The sequence below is a fragment of the Dipteris shenzhenensis genome, chromosome 29 (assembly GCF_047967505.1).
Source record: "Dipteris shenzhenensis isolate YYH24624 ecotype China chromosome 29, Dip_SZ_1.0, whole genome shotgun sequence".
Lineage (NCBI taxonomy): Eukaryota > Viridiplantae > Streptophyta > Polypodiopsida > Gleicheniales > Dipteridaceae > Dipteris > Dipteris shenzhenensis.
This window is the reverse complement of record NC_141624.1, coordinates 47,150,449-47,164,344: the sequence shown is the minus strand read 5'-3', so window position 1 is coordinate 47,164,344 and position 13,896 is coordinate 47,150,449. Positions and strand designations below refer to the sequence as shown.

The 13,896-nt window shown below is 47.0% G+C and overlaps 1 protein-coding gene across 1 annotated transcript in view; it reads right to left on the bottom strand.

The window, feature by feature from the left end:
• LOC147882936 (DNA repair RAD52-like protein 1, mitochondrial) overlaps positions 1–13,896 on the bottom strand; it is a 55,945-nt gene that overhangs the window by 9,587 nt on the left and 32,462 nt on the right. Inside the window, exon 3 of the mRNA XM_087400608.1 lies at positions 61–155. Within this exon, the coding sequence (XP_087256734.1) occupies positions 61–155 (95 nt within the window). The remainder of the gene's footprint in view (positions 1–60; positions 156–13,896) is intronic.

The window sequence follows — 13,896 nt, the reverse complement described above, 5'->3', positions numbered from 1 at the left end:
AAACAAAAGGGTTTGTACTCACAGATATTAAAACAAAATGGGTATGAGAATCGATATTACCTCTCCATCTGATCCCCGTAAGGTAACTCGATACACAACTGTCACACTTTTTCCATCACTAGAATATGCAACACTACGGACTTCTCCACACCATCCTGCAAAGCAGGGTCATGATTAGTCAACTTGCAAGTCTTGCAACCTGTAAACAAAGCAGATCTTCACATGTTCCATCATCAATTGACTTTATTTGCAACAATATCAATCAATCACATAAGATGCATAAAACGTGAACTCATTAGGAAAGATCTTAAATGCAAAAACCAAATGACAATCTTCGATTCCATTGCAAAATACATGATGCAGCACAAGGGAAGGGAATATTACATCAGGCATGACCCTCCAATAGAAACCAGGTCCTACAAAATGTTATTGTTTCTATTGACTCTTCTAAATGCTTCACAAGCCATGACGATGACTGCAAGATTGCACACACAACAGACCAAAATCCCACGAAAGACCCACCCCTGAAGGACGGGTGTTTTTTATCCATCAATTCCTACTGTGAGCATTCAGGTCAAATGTGGGGAGCTTGAAGCTCTGCCCCCACCCCCCACTGTTCCCTGCCTGGTTCCTTTCCAGGCTGTTCCCTTCCTACCATCGACTTGCCTCTGCACCATGTGCTAGAACCCTTGGCAATTAATGCCTTGGGCGTAGAATTGAGGTTGGGTCCAAAGAGGGGGCAAAAAGCCCTAATTATCCAAGGTTGGTCCATTGGTGTGGTCTTAAAAATTGCCCATTAGAGGGGGCAATGGGAACAAATGAGAGGGGAAGCCACGTGGCATTTCCCATGCCTCAATGGAATTAGCAAGGCTACGTGCATGGTTGGAGGGGCTTTGGGAAGCACCTGAAAGAAAAAACCACGACAGGGCTGGTCGACGGAAAGGGAGGAGCCAACAACAGTTCCAAAAGGAGGTACACCGCTCACGGGCTGGTTGAAGGTTATGAATCCCACTCGTACGACGTGCAAGAGCTGGCTGAAGGTAGTGTACGGAGCCGTATGGCACACATGGACTGATGAGGACGACATAAGGTGCACAAGTTGACGCTCACGATTGCACACGAGCTGAACGGGGCCCACACACTGATGGGATTGGTCCGTACATGTGATCACAGGCTGGCTAAGGCTGCAAGGAGGTCTGTATGTGTGATCACGGGCTAGCTTAGGCTGCAAGGAGGTCCATACGTGGTTTCACGGGCTGGCTGAGGCTGCAAGGAGGTCCATACGTGACCATGGGCTCGCTAAGCCTGCAAGAAGGTCCGTTACGTGCATTCACGAGCTGCAGTTGATTGATGTTTTGGAGCACGAGCTGTCCATATGTGCCCTCGAGCCGGTCAAGGTCATCATTTTGAAGCACGAGCTGAGAAATTGGGCACGGGCTGGTCACAAGGGGCTGCTCCAATTAGCTGTGAGCTACCTGGGAGCAGGCCACAATTTCATCTCCTGCAAGGTATGGAAAAAGCTACAAGTACCCCTAAACCTCACCATCGCTTCCGTAAGGGATGAACTAACGGTAGAACCAGCTAGGTTGCAGGTTCAATTGCAGGGTCCAGGCTTGCGCATTCGAGCACTCCATGATCTAGGAGCGAGCCACAACTTCATCTCCCGCGAGGTATGGGAAAAGCTACAGGTACCCCTAAATCTCGTCGTTGCTTCGGTAAGGGCTATCAATGGCCAGCTCTTAAGTACCTTGGGTTTTGTAAAGTTAAGTCTAACGGTTGTTCGCCAAGCAGTAGAAATGCGCTTTTATGTTCTCCCCACAGAAGCAACTAATGAACAGATCATATTGGGAAGGACCTGGTGTTACGCCGTGAACTGCCAAATCGACAAGCGGGCCAAAACAGCTTCCCTCACGAATAGTGGTAGAACTACGATAATCCCACCGTGTGATCCATGTCTTGCTCCTTTTGGTGCACCCTCGCCGGCCCAAGGAAGAAGCTCTACAGGAGGACGGACCTGAAGCTTCATCCACCTCCAACCCTCCAAACACCGACTCTCCAAAGAAAGTCTGACCCTGCCACCCTTGCTGTCCCCCACTCAGGAAAGCCGTGCAGAGCAAGTACAAGAGGCTATTCTCTACGCTCAACGCTACTTCAATAGCAACCGACCACCATGAAGGATCCAGGTAGGGCATGACTCCCTAATCGCTCTAGAGACATCTCTATTAAAGGCAACCCCAACTAGGAGGAGGACACGATGCCATCCGGTGCTTCGGCTTCCAGGCCCTAATCCACCTCCTCAACCGCAACATCTCCCCAAGCATTGGGTCGCCACCAAGCTCTTAGAAGACCGAGATAGTTACAACGGCAAGCAGGTCATCTGGGTGCCGAAGTTTAAGTTACAAACCGAAAAGGTTCCGAAGGTAGCAACGTAAGTGAATCCAAGTCTGATTGCGAGTCTTGTACTGATTCTTCAAGATGTTCCAAGCCTTGGATGCGTTGGACATGTGTTGAATCAACGTGAGCATCGAATCACATACACTTGTGACAATGGAGCAAAGTACATCAGCATTACGCCAGTTCCATGCTTGAAGAAGAGTAGCATTAGGAGGAATTATGTTCTTGGGATTTGGAGGATCGACAGTGCCAACTGGTGCTGGATCACTCTCGGGAATGGTTTTGAGCAACTCATATGAGTCTAGAATTGCACTTAGTTTAAACATCCAAAGAGTGTAGTTTGTACCATCAAGTTTGCCTTCCATGAAGGCGGGTGGTCAAATGCAAATCATTGGAGTAGGAGCAACAGCAACAGCAGCAACAACAACGAATACTCCAGAAGTTCCACCAAGAGTAGCCATCACACCAAGTGCTAAAGCTTTGTTGCAACTAAGTTTCTTGCACTATCGCTGGTTGTCTTTGGCTCAGCCAAGCTTGGTTCAATGGGTCCAATTTTTCATCTCCAACATGATGGTTTCAAAATGATTGCAGTTCAGCCACAGGGCAACCTAGTAAGAGATGTCCTATTGCACTTGATGAAGATCTAGACGAAGAATTCATAAAGGGAAGAATCGAGGAGTTCCAGTCCCTGAAAAAGATACCTTGATTTCAGTACTTGCTCGAGGAGATGATACGTCAGCACATTCCTCCCCACAAAGAAGGAAATGGTCGTAAGTCTCTCTCCGCCGCTCAACCTCGCCTCTCTGCCGGGCCTCCCCATATGCTCTCTCTACGCCGCCGCCTGCTAGACTCTCCACCCGCTAGCCTCTCCATCCGCTAGCCCCCTCCGCCTACTAGCCCCTTCACCGCTGCTTGCTGTATAGCTCGACATACAGGGGGGGTTTTCATCAGCTAACCCAACCTCAAGCTGAGCTGAGCCCCTGGCTTAGTCTGAGGTGTTAGCTCAAATAAAGAGGTCACTGATTACGCAAGTCGTTTCCAATATGGAGCTCTCGAAAACGAAGCTTTTCCCATCGACAACTCCAGCCACCAAGAAGCCATCCTACGCTGCCATGGCATCGACGCCTTCCCCCTATGCTCTGACTTATCACAGATCTCAAAGTAAGCTTGATCCACATGAACGGATTTACTTCCTACAACAAGAACTCAGAGATGCAAAGCTCCACATTGCTTCTTTGGAGAAGATAGTTTCAGAAATGAAGAACGAAGGCAAACAAGAGGTAATACAAGAAGTCCTACAACAATGCAACACTGCGGCTCTGACACCACAGCTCGTAGTCAAGGTCCAAGAAATGGTCAACACTCAGCTCAAATCCATGGGACATGAAATTACAGCAGCAATACACAACAAGATCGACAAATGTGATCTCTATACTAAGGTAAGAGAGCAGCAAACCATAGTAAGTAACAAGAAGATTTTACGCATTGGAGGATTGCAAGACAACTACCTTAGTTGTTTTGGAATGGAAGAGAAAGAGGAACGCATTGATGAGAGCAAGATCATTCAACTCAAGAGGGCAGTACCACAAGTCGATTGGGATGAGAATGACATAAGCTTCATCACTCGAAATGGTAACCAGGCACAGATTTACTTCAAAGAAAAAAGCTCAAGGGTCAAGATCCTTAAACAAACCAACAAGCTGAAAGATCCTAGGATGGCATTGACTTTGAGGAGACTTTTGCTCCCACTTCCAGCATCACTACTATTCGCATTGTTATTGCCTTTGCTGCCCACTTTCATTGGCAAATACATCAGCTTGATATCAAGACAGCTTTCCTTCATGGGCATTTGCAAGAAGAGGTCTATGTTTCCCAACCTCCTAGCTTTGAGGTTGAAGGTTCTGAAAACAAGGTATGCCGCTTGAAAAAGGCCCTCTATGGATTGAAGCAAGCCTCGGGCTTGGTATTCGAGGATTCATACTCATTTGCTCACACTTGGTTTTCAGAACAGCCCTACAGAGGCTACCCTTTACATCCGCAAGCGTGGGACAGATTTGCTGATTTTAGTTCTTTATGTGAATGACATGCTTGTGACTGGGACACATGCTCAGCAAATTGCAGATTTTAAACTTGATTTGCAGCAGACATTTGCTATGTTTGATCTTGGTCTTCTGCACTACTCTCTGGGCATCCAATTTGCTAGCAGTGAGGGGGGCATTTTGATGTCACAATCCAAGTACATTGGACAGCTTTTGCAACGTTTTCAGTTTGAGGATTGCAAGCCAGTATCCACACCATTAGAGCCTGGTTTTCACTTCTCTTCTAAGGATGGCAACGGTACATGTGATATCACTGTCTATCAACAGGCAGTTGGTTGTTGGATTTACCTATACCAGTTTTTGGGTAGGAGCGCTCTAGCTCCCTGTGATATAATCTGTGGTGATTACTGTGATTAAAGTGGATCCTACCACCCTTTGATTAGTGAAGGATTTTTTCAGTGTGTGTTGCTGCTGCGCACCACGCTGAAGGTGGCTACTGGTACTGCAGCAGCTCGGGCTAAGCGAAGAGGTGGGGGGGGGGGGGGGGGGGGAGAGAGAGAGAGAGAGAGAGAGAGAGAGAGAGAGCTTGGCAACAAGGTATACATTGAGTACCTTATCAGATGGGAAGGAACAATCATGGCAACTAGAGAGCCTTGGCCTAGAGCACCATCTTTTATCAGGCTGATTTGTTCTCCTCATGTACCATGTGTAGATCATGAGTGAGTGCTTTAGTTGTGGGTGTGCCTGCCCAAGGGAGGATAGTGTTGGGTAGGGTTGGATGTGTACCTAGGCATGTGGTCACAGGTGTATCCAGCCATTTCCGTGGCAGATCTGCCTGCGTGGAGGGTGCGCCAAGGTCATGCGCATGTGCAGGAGAGGTCCAATCCAATGCGGATCAGTCTAATCCAGATTAGGGCTGGTTTCGGTATCCTGGTGGCCTGCTTACCTGTGCGGAGCTGTCCTACCCAGTTTGGGGCTGTTCAGGGCTCGCATGGGCCTGTTTATGTGCTGCAATGGCAGCCCTTTGGAGGCGCCTCTTGTAGGCCTTTAGAGGGGGCCATGCAGGCCACCTTTGGGGCAGCAGACCCGATCTTACCAGGCGGCAGGCCCCAGCAGTTGGGTGGCATGGAGGGGTCGACCGACATAATGGTTGGCCACCTAGGCTGCTTGGACAGCCCTTTTATGGCAGGCTGGTCAGCCCACTATAGCAGGCCTAAGGGGGGTGAGGTTATATATAATCCCCTCCCCCCCGCCTCGCTCTCTCTCTCTCGTTGTATTCATCTGATTTCAGTAGAAGTTTTGCTCAACATGGAGGGCTATTCCCAGAGATCCCTTGCACTCTCTCTCCTTTCCAGTTTTGCAGTTTGGCTCGAGTACATGCTCTCCCTTCAAAATATTGGAGAGTGGTAGTGCAATACGCAACCTTATGGATGAAAGTCTGAAAAAACTAAGTGAATCCTAAAACAGATCTCACTTCCATGACAATGTGTAAAATGGGCCACTTGTTGACTTCTTCGACCTTTTCAGGATCAATACAAATACCATCAATAGAGATGTTGTGGCCAAGGTATAACAGTTTCCTTCTGAAGGACTCACACTTGCTCATTTTCACATATTGAACTTCTCTTCAAAGGATAGTTAGAACTACCTCCAAACTATGGCTAGACAGAATATGCCATCAAAAAATAAGATGACAAACTTTCCCAGATATGGACGAAATATATCATTCATCATTTGCTCAAACTCATCAGGTTCCTTTGAGAACTTCTTTGTGAATTTTACTTTAAACTCAGCCCAAGAAAGGTATGCTTCCGATGTCCTCTTTAAATCTTGGAGCCAAATATCACACAACTAAACCTCCATAGCAATAACACGATGAACTTCCGGATAGTTTATCAAAGTGTTGGCATCCAAACGTTTAAGCCAAGATCGCACATGACCTTTGTTTCCTTCTTTTCCTTAGTAAAGGAAATGGGTAAAAACAGTGGAGGTCCCTATGGCACAAAGGGCTATCGCAACCTGCTGTAGATGGAGAGGAGAGGGCAAGGGCTGAGGAGAGCAAGGAGAAGAGGGCAACAGCTGAGGAGAGCAAGGAGGAGAGGAGAGCAAGAAGGAGAGGTTGGAGAGGAGAGCAAGGAGGAGAGGAGAGGAGAGGGCAAGGGCTGAGAGCAAGGAGAATATGCTAGAGAGGAGAGCAAGGAGGAGTGGCAGTGGGTTGAGAGGGGGGTTGTAGGATGAGAGGAGAGCAAGAGGAGAGGCTGGAGAGGGAGAGCAAAAACTGTCCTACCCATGGATGGGGTTCTAACTTCTTACTCAATGGTTGAGGCGGGTGTGCATGTGTGTGCTGGTACTTTTGCTTCTATAGCTGAGCATTGGTGTCTGCAAGCTCTTACATTGCAGCTCTATATATATGTTTCCTTGGATAAATTCCAGAGGCACTGCAAAAGCACAAAACCCCCCCCCCCAAAAAAAAGACCTGTCTGAAACGCCGTTTCTGGTTTCAGAACGGCGCGGAAACGGCACAACAGAAATGCCATTTTTGGGCACTATGATTGGAAGACGAAGCCATGTAGATGGAATAAAACAAAGCTGAGAGAGTTAAAAAGATAAGAGTAAAAAGAGAAGATTAGTCGCGAGGTTTAGAAGAAGAATGAAGTAACAGAAGCACTCAGATCCGCAGTGCTAGCGCGTGAGCAAGGAAGGCTGATAATGAAGGTACAACAAGGTGTAGACAAGCAAAGCACTCTTGCCAATGGATAAGCAGGAGCAAGTTTGGGGACACTGATAGTGTATGAGCAGCAAAGGGCTGACTTATTTCTGCTATTGTAGGCCAAAAATGACCATTTCTGGTCCAAAAGTAGCATGTGCACTACCCATGCATGTGGCAGATTGTGCATACCCTAGAAGACTGCACGCATGTCACCTAAAGCTCCTGCACAGGCTGTCCTCGCATGGCCACAAAAAATAGGGACTGCTTTAGCTTGGAGGTCTAAAACTAGATCCATACTGGTGTAAACAAAGTGCATGCAGTAAAGTCCAGCCCGCATGCAATTGCATGCAGAAAACATGCACCCACATGACTGCATGCAAATTACATGCATATGTATGCAATCATGCATGCTTCATCCACAGCCCACCAGCGACTGCCTGCAGACTCATGCATGCTCAAAATAAGTGGCACACCACACACCTAGAAAAGAATCACCTATTTTAGTGCTTTCACATGCATGGCTCTCCACTGCCTAAAAACAAGGCATACATGCAGATTTCCTTTACACATGACATCAGATCAGAATTCATATAGGCTTGCAAATCAAGACAAAGGCCTGCATGCAACGAATCAGCACTGCATGCGACCAATCGTGAGCATGCAAAGGTATGTAACATGCACTGCGTCAATCCTGAGCATGCAAAGGTGTATAACATGTGCTTGCATGCACTGCATGCTATCCCAGCACATGCAAACTTCGCACCCACCGCTTCTTTCAAGAAGCTCTCTGGTCGTTCAAATAGACCAGATCAGGAGTCTCCTGCTCTGCTGAATTGTAACACGTTCCTTGATCTGCACATCCTGCACCTTTCTGATCACAACCTCCAGGAACTAAGCGAACAGTCCAGAGATGGAGAATATGTTAATTTGCACGTTCTTCTTCTTGTTAAAGTTTACAAAACAGCCCTTCAGCCTAACCAATGAATTCTGTTCAGACAAAGCGGCACGATTAGAACTCTCAAACTCACAAATTGACTACGGTCCAATTTGCTATTCTTTAAACTTCCATGATTGTCATGACAGCTTTTAGCTGCCATGATCATAGAAATTCGCAAACTGTGAACAAATCACAAATTCACTCCACCATTAGGGGCCCTTCAGGAAACCCAAATTGCAAATCTTGATCCAGATATAAATCTGCAATTCCACGATCTGGACTTGTGTCAAATCCACGACCTGAAGCAAAGAGGAATTGTGCAATCCTGTACCAAATCAAACCTCTACTATTTGCTTCAAATCACTCCATCAGATATGCTCAAATCTCACAGAGAAGTTCACAAGCAAACAAGGATTTGCTGCCTTTTTCTGGCAACAGAGTGGCTCTGATACCGACTACGACAGGCAACCAAGGCGAGGGTTAGCTAGGCCAAAGCTTGTCTGTAATCCAGGTTCTACTCTGACGCCAAGACCACCTTCCAGCCGTTGATCTGGTATAAAGGATCGCCCTCTAAGCATGAGGTTAGCCAAGCACAGAGCCGTGTCCAACAGTCTGTAGTATAGTAGAAAGAAGAGGCTGCTACAAGAGTTTAAAACATATTCATGAAGCTTGGTCTTTCTAAGGTTAGCATTTTTAAAATCAGAGAAACCAAGTCCATATCATGGCCTAGATGTAGGCATACCATGTCCATTCCTTCAATAGTTAAACCTAATTCCACCAGAGTATACCAATCTAGGTGTTTGGCCAGACAAGGCATAGACCTACTCAAAGTCTCAATATCCCAAGGAGTCCATCTTGAGGGACCCCCACAAATGAGCCCACAACTCATCTTTATATGCAGGTGTGTCCTTATCGTAAGGGAACCCATGTTCTAGCCCACCCCTTTTAGAGGGTCCAAAGCTTGGACCTAACCCCATCATTAATGCCAACTCATGCTATGACCTTGGGGTCATAACAGTGGACAGCTAAACCATTGAATTCGAAACAAGAAAATAATATATCCTTGACCATGGTTGACACGTACGATCACGTATGATGCATACTGTACAGTACTAAACGAACTAAAAAATCTTAGGCATACGTCTGATGGTACGTTCGATACCCAAAAAAAGAGAAAGATTTTAGAGTTTTGGAGTAGGTAGTACAAGCTTTAAAACTTGTACAAACATGTTATATAGGAGCTTTATGGAGATAACGAGGGAGAGAGATGAAGATGCTTGATGCAGCTTGAGCCTTGTCACGTGTTGGAGATGGAGAGGGGAGGGTCGAGACTCAGAGTCAGAGGTAGATGCTTAGAGTGACATCATAGTAAGGAGAGATGGAACCTTGCCATTTGAGAGGCCCAAAATCAGTTTGGCAGAACCACCACCAATAACAAAACCAGCCATCCAAAACAAACGAACGCAACCCCCCCAAAGGGGAGGGGAACGAACATAACATACGGATCGTACGGTACGGACAGTACGGAACGTACGGGTCGTTCTGTACGTCAAACGAGGGCAACCGTGTCCTTGACTTGATACTTGATATACGTATCCTCCTAAGTCCACCCTCCCACATTGGTCAACTTTCAATCTTGAGTAATTACCTCTCTGGGGATGTAGAAATTGGCTCCTCATCAATTATATATGACAAGTCCCCTAGCTTCAAGCTTAATGTGTAGATGCTCAGACATGGGCTTCAACTAGGAGATAAGCACAGAAAGATGACTAAAGAGGAAACAGTAGTCCTTGTCATCAAACCTTTCCGAGTGCAGAGATGACATTGAGTGTCTCTCTTCAATGTGACTTTGTATAGACTGGAGTGGAGATTGAGTTTGACATGTTCAACATGACTCTACCTAGTCTAATCACGGTCCATTTTTTAAGTTTGAAAATGATCGGGGTTGACAAATAGGGCTCACATAAAGCGGGAGCATGTTCATGATAAGAACACCAAATATCATTATAAAGCTTTCTAGTTCAAAGAGAAAGCTTTGAGCCTAGAAGAAGCTAAAGGGAATTTAAAATTTTTAATTTCATTCCACAATCTATTTTTTCTCAAAAATCTCTACAACCTTGAGGGGAGGAACTCTACCAAGCTGGAGGCCTAAACTTTGTTTCTCAAGAGGAGAACGGTATACTTGAGAGACAATGACCTCCATGAAAGCATGAAAGGTATGCAAAACAACAAGGCACTTCGTTTGGATGGCTTCTCTAGAGAGATCTTATTCGGCCTACTAGAATATTGTTGGGGGCAGTTTGAGAACCATGGCTAATGATGCTTGGTTAGAAGGGGTTTGTCTCAACAAGTTAATGCCAGACCTATTACTTGATGTTAGAGAAGAGAGTTGCTTGATGTAGCCAACTCCCACATAGCTAGATTGAGATCACACAATGTCACTCCAAGAACCAGCTCACTCTATGTGCATGCATGTATGAAAAAGCACTTCAGATCTAGAGAGAGATACTCTGTCATGATCTGTGACGTATTCCTTTCTCTATTTCTAGACTTATGGATGGTTTGATGAATGGACACTTGTGGAAGGGTATGCCCTTTCGATGGGACACTTCCTATGAGGCACAACTCTTGCCCTTTCGACGGGACACTTCCTAATGAGGCACAACTCTTCACAAGAGACATTTCTATTGTAATGTACCCTCTCATCAAGGGCCACACCCTTCACAAGGGGTACACACCTCTTCATGCACATACCCTTTGGAGTACACACCCTTTCATGTGTGACTCTTCACTCTCTATATAAGAGAGGCCCAATTGCATGGATGACACGACATCTACCCTACAGACATTCAAGCAATACAATTACTCCTTGTTCTCTGCTATCTCAGTCTCCTTTCTGTTCCTTAGCACATTTCTAAATATAGTAAATCTAGGATTTCTTACAGTGGTATCAGAGCAAAATTCGCTCCTACCTGTAGGAAATGCCCCCCACCTTCTAGCGCCGATCTGATACACCTTTTCCGCTAGAAGGATATCCGTGCACATTGTGCATGGAAGAGATGGAGAGAATGAGCGTAAAAATTTTAAGCGCCAACCCTGCCTAAAGTCATCTATGGCCTCTCCATCTCCCACACATCACAAGTTAATGTGAATGGACACGACAAAAATCGTGTCTTTTAAGGTGCTTGGGCTGTCCCAAAACCAAGGGACGCACCTTTTCCACCATCGGACACACCTTTTGATGACGAGTCTCGACTCCTCACTCAAGGGACACACCCCATCGTGGACAAAAGGACACACCTATTCATGTAAGGACATCCCTTTTAAAAACAGGGACATACCCCTCCATGAAAAGGTGCACCTATTCCAAGGGTCACACCCCTTCGAATAGGCACACCTTTTTAGGCACCAAGCACCTATATAAAAATAAACCCAGCCCCTACCCTTAGGTTTACCCTAGCTACCCTAGGGTTAATTAAACCCCCCAATTAATTTTTTGGCAACTACCCAACCTTAGGCAGCCCCCAACGAAAAAGAGGTGAACCTCTTTTCCATACGGATCTGCACTGTACGGATCTCCTCGCAGCAGCAGCCCGCCTCAGCCCGTACGGATCTGCACTGTACGGATCTGCACGCAGCCTACCTGCGCAGCCCTAGCCTCGCCATATCGCAGCCTACCTGCGCAGCCCTAGCCTCGCCATTTCGCTCAGCGCAGCCCCTTTTCGCTGCCCTGCCTGGCCTCGCCATTGTGCTGCCAGCCCACGCAGGGTCTGCCCGCCTTCAGTCCTCGCCATCTCGCTGCCAAGCCCGCGTAGATTTGCTGCACACCGCCATCTTGCTGCCAGCCCACGCCACCTGTTGCAGCCTTCACGCAGAATCACGCTGCCAGCCCTTTGCCTTTTTCGCTGCCAGCCCTTTGCCTCTGTCGCTGCCAGGTTCTTTCCCTTTACAGCCCCGCTGGTATTGCAGCCCTGCTCCTTTCCACAGCCTGCAACGGGAGCACAGCATCAGCCAGCCTTTCGGTCGAAAAACAGCCTGCAAACAGATTTTCGCCATGACAGCAGCAGCCTGGTGTGCCAACCTCTATTGCAATCCAGAATCGGGTACCTGCAGCTTGTTGCGCCATTGATAGCCTGCTCTCCTTGCCAGGTGGAGTCTTTCCATTCTGCTTTTAAGGATTCTCGTGTCATTATCAAATTACAGCAAATGAAAGACGCTCCCTTAAAGCATGGAAACCCCTGGTAATTCACCCAGCATTTCAAGGACAACTCAGGCATCACCTACCACACAATATCGTGTTCAGATTGCACAACCAGCCCATTTCGGAGCTTTTGCATCTTGGGTCTTCTGTGTCACCTACCCTCCTAGTGATTTGGACCACATCCTATATCTTCTGCGTGAGGCACCTCAGTTACATTACTTCCTCAGCACAGTACAGGTTGTGTTGCACGAGACACGAAGATACCCAGAACCCGATATTCCTCAAGAGTTTGCTGTCCATCTTTGGAGAGAATATTACCCCTCACCTTCAGCATCTCCAGGGTACTCTCCACCTCCTTCAGCTCCTAGATATCCTCCTATACAGGTTGTACCTTCCCCAAGATAGTATTTACACTCCGAAGGCACTCCTTCTCTTGGATATCCTCCATTTCCGACAGCAGCTCCTTATCCCTTCTCAGATCCGTGGACTCTGCAACCTACTCCTGTCCTCTCACGAGTAGTAGCACCACTTTCGGCATCACCGGTGTTACCTCAGACAGGACCTCCTTTACCAGACTTCCACGGGTGGTTCCATCCTGCCTCGCCTGCCCCCTCCAACATGAGCAACCTCAGGGAGCAGCCCGAATCCTCTTCCAGGAATGGTACAAACTAGAGCGCAAGTTCGCGCTTTTCTCACAGGGATCTCTGATATGTCGCAACGCTCGCGTGAAGCCTCTCCAGAGATCAAAGACTCAAGTCTAAAAAAGACCCCTAAAGTCAACGTACAAGGCGAATCACTATTGCAACTTCAAATATCCCAGCTTCAGGATAGCATCTCCGACTTGGTCCAGAAAGTCCAACTTCAAGATTCTCGCAATACCACATACAGAGGATGACGTGACGCAACCAGACGACTATGCGGATTCATTCCCACCAGAGGTGGAAAACACTGAACTACGTGCCCTCTACCGTTTACTTCAAGCTTCCAAAACTAAAAGACTTGACATCAAACTTCCAGAAGCCTACACTGGTCAACGCAATCGCCGAACAGTTGACCAATGGCTCGCAAAAATGCGCATGTATTTTGATACTGTTGACCTCACTGAAGGCAAAAAGATCGCCTTGGCAGCCTCCCTCCTCAAGGATACAACTTTTCTATGGTGGCAAAGACGCTTAAAGGACGGCAAAAGTGTGTTAACATGAGAACGTTTTGAACACGTGCAGTTCGTACCTGCCAATGCGGACTTCCAAGCACGTTCGAAACTCCGACAGTTGGAGCAAACGGGCTCCCTGTCTTCCTACATCTCTCAGTTCACCACATTGGTGCTGGAGATTGATGGTTTAACTAAGGATGATCGCCTTCATGCTTTCATCTCAGGCCTAAATCCCTCGTTACGCATTAGTTCTATTTTGGTGTTCTATGCAATTGTCTCCAAGTGTCCTTGTTTCCTTGCACTTCATGTCCACATCAAAGCATCTTTCTGTAGATGCAATGTGGCAAGAGCAAGCTTCTCGTGATCGGTCTTATCTTGATGACTTAAAGCAAACATCACCACCACAGCTGGCGCTATTGCTTACGCAGAGCGCATTACAGATTTCCAAAACACAGGGAAGCA